Source organism: Psittacula echo, assembly GCF_963264785.1.
Source record: "Psittacula echo genome assembly, chromosome: 1".
NCBI lineage: Eukaryota > Metazoa > Chordata > Aves > Psittaciformes > Psittacidae > Psittacula > Psittacula echo.
The window spans coordinates 116,094,498-116,106,973 of NC_137735.1; the positions used below are offsets into that span (position 1 = coordinate 116,094,498).

Sequence of the window (12,476 nt, forward strand, 5' to 3'; positions counted from 1 at the left end):
CATTAAAAATAAAAATTAGGAAGAAAAAGAGGGATATTACAGATTAGTCAACAAAAAATCACCTGTGGATACTTAAAAACATTAGGGTAAATGCACTGGACTCAAGCCCTGAGCCAAGACAGTGAAGTCCTCTCCTGCAGGATTCCGTGTCTTTCCAAAGGAACTCAATCCAAACATGAAACGGCATGGGACTCTGAAGACCACATACTTGCTGAACTCCAGGCAAACTTCAGGGAGTTATTTATGGATTTGATGCCATGATAAGCATTTGTTATTTTTTTTTCCTTACAAGTACAGCTCTTCAAGACAGATACAAAGCTCTTTAAGACAAACCTATCCACTAGAGAAGCCCCCTAAAATTTTAATTCGCATACTGCACCAAACTATAATTACAAAACAAGTTAAGAATGTCATAACAAAACCCAACAAACACTGAACATGTGCATCTTTACATCTAACTAGATTACAGAAGGGAAAGGAGAGTATGTCTGAAAACCCTCTATTAGAAGCTTTTAACAGAAGCACAACATTTCACAGTACAAAATCTGTTTAGTTCTGAAACTGACAGACTGAGATTCTTTATGAAACTAGAAGATAGCTAGTTGAAAGTTTAATTCCATACGTTGATGTCACTTGAGATATTTTGCATTCTACTTTTAATAGCAAACATTTGCTTGAGGACTGTGTGCAAGAGGAAACTCTGCCTCCTCCGACGCATCCTGTGTCATTTCAGGACCCTACTGTAGCAAGCAGCAGGAGAAACATGTTTTCCGTACTCTTTGGTTGTGTCTCCATCTCAAGAAAGTAAGGCTAAAAAAAGCTGTTAAGATAATACCTTTGATTCATAGAGGAAGAGGGAGGAATTAAAAAAGACAATCCACGATCACTAATAAGAGGAAATTTTGTTATCTTGAGATAAGAGAGAAGAGATAGCAACTGGACTTGGCAGAACTCAACTGTTCTCTTTTTTTTGAAGCTACATCTGAAGACATCATCCCTACATCATAGCAATAAAAAATAAATCAAAATGCTAACTTTTAGATTCTGAGACAGTCTGATTAATGTGACATTGGCAAGCCAGAGCAGGAAACTGGAGCAGCTGGGTGCAAGTTAAAGCAGATCTCAGTTAAGCCCAGGCTAGAGACTGACCTGGTTGGAAACTGGCACTGCAGAGACCAGGTGTAAAGGCACCATAAAACTATTTTTAACTATGTGGGGTAGAACTATTGACTCTTCAGTCTACCTCATGCAGGCTGACTTGGGCCCTAAAAGTTCCTGCAGGCTCCAGGACCAGAATACAACTTCTGGTGGGCAGATGGACTCCCAACCGCTTCTGAACTGCTGAGATGAAAGCACACAGGTACTACAGAGGACTGCTCTTGCCTCTCCCTGCAGACAAACCGCTACACAGATGTCATCCGCTCTTAATGCGTAACACTGTACTGAAGCATTATAACTGAAGTGCTTTAGTTTGTTTAGCCTTTCTCAAATGCAGAAGTACTCTGGATAGCAGTGCAGGAACAAACGGGCCAGGATGGGTTCAGGGGTAGTAGATCTGCGCTGTGGTGGTGCTATGCCTGAGCTAACGCACTGAAAGAGAGGGTGAAGCAATACTGAGATGAAGCTCTAGAGCCTTCTGTCTTGGGCTGTGTCTGCAAAGCACTAGGCTGCAATATTTGAACTTTCTCAGCCAGTGTCTCCATACTGGCTTCCACCAAAAAGCGCAGCTACTCTGTAGGTTAACACCTTTCAGATTTCAAGAATTTCTTTAATTTCTCTTAGACGTTTTATTTTCTCTTCCACATTTTGAAAACCTTCAACCTGGCTACTGACACTGTTTCTGTTCTTGTGTGCTCAATTTGCCTGGCACAGTAACTCTGAAAACCAGAATCAGTATTATCTGAAGTAAAACTCTTAGAGCCAAAACCAACAATACAGACCAAAGATGGTGGTCAGAGGATGAGGTACAGAGGAGCGGAGGACTTGTGGATTAGGAAAGTAAATGGGAAAAAAAAAAAAAAAAAGGGATCACTTACCAGTCGGTGAAGTATATCATCATTTTTCTTATAATGTGGAAAAGGAAACCAACTTCTAAAGAACTCAACTAGTTTTGACAGGATGCTTTGCTGAAGAGAATAGAAATCACTCCAATTAGAAAAAAACCAACAAAACCAAGCCAAAAATAAATAACAACAGGCAATTCCTTTATTTCTGCATTTGCTTTTCTTGTTGGTTCAGACCCAAGTACCTGTAAGGAAGTTTTGCTTACTGTGTCTGGCCTAACTTCAGAGTACGCTAAGGAACATCTGCTTCCCATCAGTTTGCTTGTACACACAAGAGCGTGAAATAAAGCTTTCAGTAACCCCACCTATTTGGAGCATAATGGATTGTTATGTTGTACTGTTAAAAAGAACTACAGCTAGAATTAGTTTGATCTTAAGTTGGCAAACACTGCATCACTACGAAAAACCTTCTCTCGAGGATAAAAGAAGCAGCTTAAATGGCTAATGGGGAATGAAGAAAAGACCAGGAGAGGAACAACCTCTCCTTGGCAGACCACCACAGACTGAGGGCAAGGCTTTGGAGAAGTTGTGAACAGAGACAGGGAAGAGTGACCGTAAGAAGAGGAACTGTCCCAGAACCTCCCTGTCCCAACTGGTGTGCGCTATCAGGTACTTTGCCCCCATGCTGCTTCCCATGCCTACTAAATCCCCACTTCATCTGAGCTGTAAATGTAACACTAATTAGGGGGGCTCCTTCTTGGTCATCACACATTTTACTCATGTATCTTCCTAAAATAGGACGTACGAAAGATTATAGCTAAATAGATGCATATTGCTTCACTCTGTAGCTATTCAGTGAAAAAGAAAGAGGGTTTGACATGCATTGTGTATCTACTTCCCTAAGACTGAGCTGATAGGAAGTGTTTTTCAAAATACTTACATGTATTTTATGATTTCTGAAGCCCTACCTCTTAATCTTCAGCCTGCTGACATGCAGTACAATCAAACCAAGTGTATGCCCCAAAAAATTAACTGTGGAGCATCAACGTGTGTACCCCCTCTCCTCGTTCTGTTGTTTTGTTTTTTTCTTTTTTTTCCTTTTTTTTCCTCCCCAACTATAAGGTGAGAAATAGAAGAGTAAAACCAAGCAACAAGAGCTTGGAGCTCTGCGGTTAGCGCTGTGATAAAGCTGACAGCCCTTTTCAAGGCAGCATGACACAAGTTTGATGAAGCAAGCCAGGGCAGAACAGCTTTGAGCAAACATCAGAAATTGTCACCCTGAAGCCCTTATGCTTCAACAATTTTTGTAATAACTTACTTTGGCATCCATTTATGTACCTAAGTTGAGTTTTTCTTTATGTATGTCTCATCTTTCTGTGTACAGTTAGAATTGCGGACCTATACCAAAAGGAAACGTTTTTAGGTCAGTGGAGAGACAAACCAAAAGGGGTTTCGTAATGATAGCTCTTCCTGATACACAGGCATCATTGTGGCTTACTAGGAGGAGCTATCCCGACAATCCACACTTCTTAGACTATGGAATAAATCCAAGGGATTGTATTTTGATGTTGCTCAAGGGCACTGACGTTAAGTTGGAAGGGGAGAAGAGTGTCACAAACTGCAGCACTGGATTATCCTCCAAGTTGCTTGTGAAGTGGTGAAAAATAAAACAAAATGTTCCAATTACAATTTGTAGAAAATAAACAAAGGTCTTTGCTCTGCATTTGAGCTGTAGACAGGACACTTAATTCAGAAGTACTTTTCTCCATACTTTGAAAGCAGGGTAGAGAAAAATTGTCCATTTACTGTTGAAAATGATGCCTCTGGAGCTTCCCATTTTCAACTGTTTAGCTGTCCTAAGTTTTTGGGGTTTTTATCATGAACATGTAAACCTACATCACGATAATCTTAAACTGCTACTGGCTGATTAAACTAGACAGTGGAATTACTGAAAAAAAAACCCTAACAAAACAACAGACCAGCAAACCAAAACCAAGCTAGTGTGCTATGTAAATGATCTTTTGGTTTCTTTTCTGTGTTTTAGTTTAAAAATAAAAACCTGAGCTTGCACAAACACTCAACAGGCATGTCAGTGCTTGAAAACACAAAACAAGACAACCCACTGTCTTGGGCTATGACCCAGTACAGTAACACATTAAATTATTCAGATCCTTGAACTAGTGTCTCACAGTTTGCATTCCCATTGGGAGTGTTACTGACAAGTAAAACAACTTTCATCAACACACAAGTCAGGTCATGTTGCCAATGCTTCTGGAGCATTCTTCTCACAGCTTTAGAACACCACTCAGTCAAACCCCCTGTAAACTAACAAAGATGTGTAACTCCTAACATTAAAAACCATAAAAATATAAAAACTATTTTAGGTACATTCATTTGAATCTAAAATAAAACTCTAAAGACTATTTCTCTTTTGCACAGGATGAACTTGAAATGGCAAGCTAGCAGGTACCTAAAATACCATCATTCATTCACATTGGCACCTTTCAATTCCTCGCATTTCAGAAAGAAGATATTCATATTCAATACTTTCCAGCTATCCAGAGCTACCATTAAGTGGGTGTGAGACCTAGACAAAGGCAAAGGACTAGTCCCTCTGACTTTCCATGTCAGGTCATCTGCTACTGAGGGCTAGCCCAAACACAACCCTCAGAAGCTGCTGCCAGCACCAGCCCTGTTCTAGTGATGAAATATTAGCACATCTAAGATGGGATAAGGTGTGACAGTGTAATCAATTTAAACATTCAGATATGCACAGCAGTCTAAGAACAGTAAGAAAATGACTGTGAAAGAAAAAATGTAAATGGGAAGAAATTAGTTCTGTAAAGATCAAGCAGAATTATCCAAATAGGATTTAATTCCAGAAAACAGGTCTAGGAGCTCTTGCAAGCAGTGCTTTGGAGTATCAAGTGATCATGAGACCATAACTTTACTGTAATTTCCTCCAGAGATTAGCACAGCCAGGAACACTGCACCTATAATTACTGTGCTAAATCACATCTCTATACTCCCTCAGATCGGAGCTTGGCATTTCATCAGCCCTCAGAACACAACCTTGAAGCACCTTTACCTTTATGGAGCTTTTCAGCTCAATGTTCACATGCGTTGCTTGGCAGGACAACAAGACAGCAGCAATGTTTGTATCAGTCACTAGGAACCCCTTTCTTTCCCAGATTTTTTTTCAGTCCTTGAAGATCCCAGACTACATCTTTGCCTTGCCAAAATCTTACCAAATGTCACCAGAATGCATTTGCACAGGGCTCATACTTGACTGGATATATGAGAGGTAAACAATCTCAACTCAAAGACACAGCAACACTGCACCTTTTCTGTTTTTATTTTAAGAAAGTGTTCAAGGCATTTGTAAACTTGCTTTTCAGAAGAAAATGAAAATATATACATGTACTAGCCATCACTCGGCATGGAACATCATCCATGCCCTGTGACCGTATTTTGCACTACACTAAGCCTCAGCAAGATCATTTTGTATCAGGACTACGGGTAGGTACATATTCAGAACTCAGAAACCATGTTATAAGACATTTTATAACTTCAGTAGATTAGGCCAGGGAAGGCTGAGAGAAGGAAAGTGATAACTTGTTCATGAAAAATTGAGGAAATGATTGGATAAGGATGTTAACAATTTGCCTGCGTGTCATACAAATGTTGCAGCAAAGCCTCAGATCCTTCTAAATCTAGTCTACTTCTTTAAATGTGTGGCCAGCTGCCTTTCCTTCATTCTCTTTCATTTTGAGACACCCTACCGAAACAGGATACAGAAATCAAATGACAAAAACAGACTTTCTGACATCAGATTGCAAAAGAAAAGTGTTCACATTCCCAAACTGGTATTGGAACAGCAGCAGAAAGAACCTGTATCACTAGAAGTTACACACAGGGTTCTTCGACCACATATCCTTGTCTAGACAGAGATGAGACAATGTGAATGTCATCCTAGTATTTGTAAGAAATGGACAGCACATTTTCACACACCCACTCTCTGCAAGTTGCAAGGCAAACCATGGCAAATTACTTCTACATCTGACACAATACTGGAGGACTTGCTCCCAACACAATAAAATTAAGTGTAAAATGCTTAAGGGGAGGGAAGGGGGAAAAACAGAATACTTGAGGCTTTTCAAAGCAGTGCACTTAATCCTTTAGAGGTTCTTTACCCCACAGCACTTTTGTATTAAATTTGGTGGAAATCGTATACATGAACACGGCATCATACTGCTTTACTGACTTCCACAAAACTAGCTATGCAAAATAAAGTAATGCAGCTAGCAAATGACACTGCATGCATTACTTCATAGTAACAAACAGATAACCAGCCAATAAAGTATGTCGCTCCAATTTTCAGTTAACAGTGGTTTGATTAAAGTCTTCCTACACTAAGCCAGAATAGGTATCTTCAACGTAAACGTACCGCAAAACTGCCAATAGCTTTTAAAGGAAGATAAAATTTCAGGTGGTTTCTTAAGGGCTATGGTGACAATAACTGACAATTCTGAAAAGTAAGGATAGTGAGCCTAATATTTCCATGCATACTTTCAAAGGTAGTTTAAATTAAAGTATAAAAAATGATGAGTTAAGCCCTGAATTAAATTCAGCTTTGCCTTGTGACCACTGATAAAAGCAATCGTATTACAAATGCAACAGCTATCCGCATCAACAGTAACTAGAAATCAATTTATTCATTAAATTTGAAATAATCTTACGGTAGAGAAATCAGCTGAGGAAGCATGGAGACACTGCAAGAATCACTTCTCCTCCTCCTCTCAATTAATCTGTTTCGTGAGCTCACAAATCCTCAGCACATGAGACCGGAGTTCTGTAATCAAGCTCCTTCCTGATTCTTTTCTACATGATTACTCAACTCTTCGAAAAGCTGTAAACTCTACAAGGACATGGCTGAACTGTACTAAACTTAGGGGTTCTTATTATAATATGAATATTTTTTACAGGTGTCTAATTCATATGCTGGGCATGCAGTACTTCCTGGTCTGTTCAGTGGATATGCACCCTGCATCTTATCTACATTATCATCTTTGATCAGAAAGTGAGGCATGAGAGAAGGGAGACATGGCACACTTGCGAGGACTGCAAGTCTCAGAAACCGGGGTTTGAAGCTGTGAAGCAAAGTGCTTAGCTTGGTCTTACCTGCACACAGGTAAAACCAAACTATGACCAATCTATGCCTGAAGATTAATTCCAACAGGACTGAAGATCAAAGCAAAATGTTTCACGTTTTATCATCATGTCTTTTCAAATGGATTAATGAGTGTGAGGAAGCTTATATAGTCTATACAGAGAGTGGTTGAAATGAATATCACTATATGAAAATATGACCCATCAACACTCCTCTGAATACTGCTAGATGAATAAGCTTCCCACTGCAATTTCTAAATTTTCACTTCAAAGACTGCATGTCAGTGCTTGCAAGTATACCATAGCAAACATTTCAAAAACCACATATTCTGGTTCAAAAACCCAGATCAGAAAAAAACCTGACTGATGTTATCCACATCAATTCATCCACTTCTTAATCCCACCCTTTAAGATCCTACACACAGCACAATAGATTAAAAATCCCACAAAAAATAAATGCTTCTGACCTAAACCAAAGGAGGAACAAAAGGGACACGTACAAAACTGGAAAAAATTGTGGCAATAAAGCCTTGTGACTATTACTTGGCTAATTCCTTGAAGCATCTGAGAACTGAGTAGCAGATATATGTCAAGATGGCATTATTTGAGAAAAGATCTCAAGAAAAGCAATAACTCTCCTCATCTGCCATATGATACTCTCATCTACCAAAACCTGCAGGGAGACCTTACGGGGGTTTTCTAACTTCTCATCATACCATCTGTGTTTGCAAAAAACAGGATGCTCCTTCAGCTCACTGTCAACTAATTGGGAGGGCAGAACATTGTGGAGCAGGAAAGCAGCAGAGGTTACAAACGAAGGGAAAGTGGCTGTGAACCTCTGATTTGAAAATGGCTGAAGAGGTATGAAATAGGAATGAACAAAAGGAAAACTGAGCTCCGGTAGATTTATTCCCAGAACGTCATGCTAAGGTAACATACTAATATCCAGTAAATAAGATAACTTACAACACTCAAAAAAATCATTATCAACATTTCTTGCTTCCTTAGCTTATGCAAGGGCAAAGAAGGATTCCAAGCTATACCGGCAAACCATGCATTTCCAAACACATTTGCAGACAAGGTATGACACTTGGTTTTGTTTTCTTTTGCTTAGTTTTTCTTTTAATACAGCAAGAGGTTTACCTTTATCCCCTCTGATTTTGCCTATTTGTGAAATACTATAGTTCTCATTTGAGAAGATAAATAGGAACAGGAGAGTGCTCACTTTCTGGGCAGCATGCAGAGTCCGCTCTCTTTGGCTTTCCGCTGCCGCACATTGCTCTGCTTTCTGTGACACAGATGAACATACTTCAAAATCTGTGTGTCCCAAATCCTGCAGATATTGGTAGAGTGGGGAATTCTGAAAGAGAATTAAAAATGAAAAATAATAAAACCCCAAAGTTAAAATAATTCCCTGTTTCCCATAAAACACAACTGTGCATACAGCAACCACACAACCAGCAAAGAATGGATTGAGAGCAGAGAAGGACTTTGGGATAGCGGTGGATGAAAAACTGGATATAAGTTGGCAATGTATGCTTGCAGCCCAGAAAATCAAATCATAATTTGGGCTGCATAAAAAGCATGGCCAGCAGCTTGGCGGAATTGATTCTCCCCTTCTACTCTGCTCTTTTGAGATCTCACCTGAAGCACTGTGTTCAGCTCTGGAGTCCCCAGCACAAGACATAAATGTGTTAGAGCAGATCCAGAGGAGGGCCACAGAAACAATCAGAGGGCTGAAACACCTCTCTTTTGAGGAAAGGCTGACAGAGCTGGGCTTGTTCAACCCAGAGGACAGAAGGCTCCAGAAAGACCTTATTGCAGCCTTACAATAATTAAAGATGGGGTTACAAGAAAGATGGGGACAGACTTTTTACCAACGCCTGTAGTGAGAGGAAAGGGGAGAATGGCTTTAAACTGGAAAAGAGTATATTTAGATTAGATATTAGGAAGAAATTCTTCACTGTGAGGGTGGTGAGACACTGGAACAAGGTTGCCCAGAGAAGCTGTGTTTGAGAGAAGCTGTGGCTGCCCCATCCCTGGCAACGTTCAAAGCCTGGTTGGATGGGGCTTTGAGCAACCTGGTCTAGTGGAAGGTGCTCCACTATGGTAATATAACAGTCATTAACTTGCTGGTGCAAGTTGTGAAGGTGACTGATCCACTATGACCATGTACCAACATAGCCAAATCTCAAATTTTGCCATACAGCAAAACTCAGAAGCAATCATTCATGCGAGCTGAACAAATTAACTTGTTACCTCTAGCGATTTTTTAACTCCATCACTAAAGTGCTATTTTGAGCACTCTCACCTATTTAAAGCATGCAAATTCATACTATTGCATGCTCTGCTTGAGTTACAACAGATTCAGTGTCCAGTCATCACCTGAAACTGAAACATTTGTATCAACTCACAGGTACAGAAATTTCCCCTTACATGATGACGATGGTACAAAACACTAGGATAGGTTAATGACTCATTTCCTTGTGGGAATTTTTTCAGTGTGACAACTCAATCCTACCTTTTTTCCAAGTACCCTTCTCCATGGTTAAGTACTTTTTCAAATGTATCTAACTCTAATTAAGCAATGTGCTATTAGGACTGGCTGAAAAGGTGGTGTAGAACATGCCACTTTACCAGTATTACTTAAGTAAAAAGGAAAAGAAAACATAATAGACTAGAATACTTCTTTTATTTAAGACAGTTAAATTTGCATAACAACTTCAGGACAAAACTCAAGAGTATGAATGGATGCACATAACCTTGTCTTCTTAAAACTGTTTTCTTACAGAGAGAGGTTGTGCACTGTCGGCACACCTAGAACAACCAAAACACCCCAAAAGGAAGTGCTTTAGATTGGGTAGCATGGAGAGTTCAGTCAGAACCAGCCAGAATTTTCCCCATTTAGATGAAGACACATAAACAAAACAGTAGGTGACCAGAGAATGTTTTATTCAATATCAGCGTTGATGCTCACTCCAGGCAGGAAATTGTATCTAGGCTCTTGGCAGTCCATCATCCTGGCCATCACCTTGACCAATTCTTCCCTGTTACTGGGTATTTGGCAACATCAAAACCTTCCATCTAATTGTAATTAGTACATTTTCTACTCTACAGAAATAGTAAAAAGTACACCATCTTTCCAAATGTTAATGAGACTTTAGCCCCTACCTAGGAAGAGGAATTTTATTTGTTCTTGTAATCACCGTAGAATACAGGCTCCTGACTAGTTTTACATAAATCCCTTCTGATTAATTTTTTTTTTCACCAACATCATCAGCTGTTTCCACCTGCAAATGCCATAGTAATATAAAAAAAATATATTTTCTGGTTGGGGAAAATAGGAGGGATCTACCTTTATTCTTCCTAATTTTCTTTGCCCAAAATTCCTGCATTCCTTTTCTTTCAACACTCCAACATTAAAAAAAAAAAAAAAGCTACCGATTTTACATTCCAGCACATATTCTAGACACTACACTTTGAGTTTAAGAAACTCAGGACATTCCAGAAAGTTTATTCTTACAAGTAGTAACAGGTTGTAATTTAAAAAGAAAAAAAAAATTAGACTCGAGAAGGTTTTTATGTTAGACTGTGAGGTAAAGGGACAGCAAGGTTGTTTCAGTGGACAGCATGAAAAGGAAATACAAAATCTCATCTTCCTATTAATACAGCATCATATTATTCTAGAGGAATCTATTTCCACATATTTTTGAATCTTTACTTTCAAACACTCTCAGATAATAACTGCAATAGTTAGTATTACTCATGTCTGACAGTCGTGTTTGTTTATTTCTAGTTGCCTCTGGTAGGATGACATGGTAATGAATAATGCACAAAGTCAAGAAGAAAAAAAATTAATAATTCAGCTTCTTGTTATGATACCATCATAGTACCAGTTACTGACAAGAAATTTAATCTAAAGCAAGAGAGGATACTCAGACAGGGGTTTTTAGCAATATGCTGTACTTATCTCTGAAGTTTCTTCTAAGATTTCCTCTTTTTCTAAGTCACTTTCTGAGACCACCTAATTACCAGAGACAAGCATTCCATTTACAGCTAGAACATTTTGTTATTATGTTACTTCTCCAAAATGTGTGCTGGAAACGGAAAACAGTTCCAGGTCAGACAGAAGACAAAATGCCATTATTCTTTGGTGTACTTCATACAGATTATACATGAAAAAAATCTGCTAACAAGTGAAGCAAGGTAGTCAGAAACAGTTCATGTACTGAGCAGCAATATACTTTTTGAAAATGTTAAGAATAAGGTACCCATCAGAGACTGACAACAAAACCCCTCACTTGCCCTTCTATGACTTTTCTAGTTCACTACAGTCAGACATACTGCAAAGGCATTCAACTGTAATTACACATTTATAGTACAGCAAAGGTTTATCTAAGCTCGTTTCCAGAATCAAGAAAGAGAATCCTTTCCTACTCATTTGTAACTCCCTGAGCATATTTATTTTAGATCCATAATACTAAAAATTATTTCACTTACATACATATGTTTAATTACAGCTCTCCTTTCCTCATTGTTGAAAGTGGTTGAGTCTCATTCTAAACCCAAGATACATTATTCAGGATTAAAAACAAAGCCACTAAATTAGTTTTGTTCTTTAACCCTTTCCCAGTGCTGATTTTAGTGCCGCTTGCCATGCAGTGCTGACTGCATTAGAAAAAGACATCATCTGAACTGAGGACTAAATGTCGTGTTTGCAACGATAAGCCTACAATAAAAATTAATACCCTAAAAAATCAAATCCAAGCCAAACATTAAAAGATAATAAAACATATATAACATTCCTTACTGCTATGTGATGGAAACATTGTTTCAGTAGAGAATTTACTAGCGTCAGAACAGCATATTTTTGATAGATACCTACTCAAATACTTACATCTATTGCAGCATTGCATGCACAGATGTTGCACTTTAATATGTGAGGCATTTTGTGCGTATTCTGAGAAAAACCTTTGCAATCACAAATCACGTTAAGCCACTGTTAGCTTTCATAGCCTTGTTACAATAGCAGCTGAAAATCAAAGCCACACCCAAATTATACTGCTGATGCATCATGAAGTAAATGACTCAGGATTTATCCATCACAGACAGTGGCTTCCCACACCCAATGTTCTTTACTATGATAACATTTACTACCTAGTAAACCCCTGCTCTAGTTTCCAACCATAGCTAGTGGAGCAGATTAACCTTAAAAGTAGTATTTAATGCCACTGCACATAAGAAGAGGTTTAAAGATCTCTTCTTAAGATATGGATATGTTTTTCCAAAGCTGAGGGTTCCAAA

At 38.8% G+C, this 12,476-nt stretch overlaps 1 protein-coding gene across 2 annotated transcripts in view; it reads right to left on the reverse strand.

The window, feature by feature from the left end:
• VEZT (vezatin, adherens junctions transmembrane protein) overlaps positions 1-12,476 on the reverse strand; it is a 54,623-nt gene that overhangs the window by 32,814 nt on the left and 9,333 nt on the right. For both annotated transcript variants that reach the window (XM_080619318.1, XM_080619317.1), the window contains exons 2-3: positions 8,398-8,532; positions 2,037-2,126 (exon numbers count right to left, since the gene is read on the reverse strand). In XM_080619318.1, coding sequence (XP_080475444.1) covers positions 2,037-2,126; positions 8,398-8,532 — 225 coding nt within the window. The remainder of the gene's footprint in view (positions 1-2,036; positions 2,127-8,397; positions 8,533-12,476) is intronic.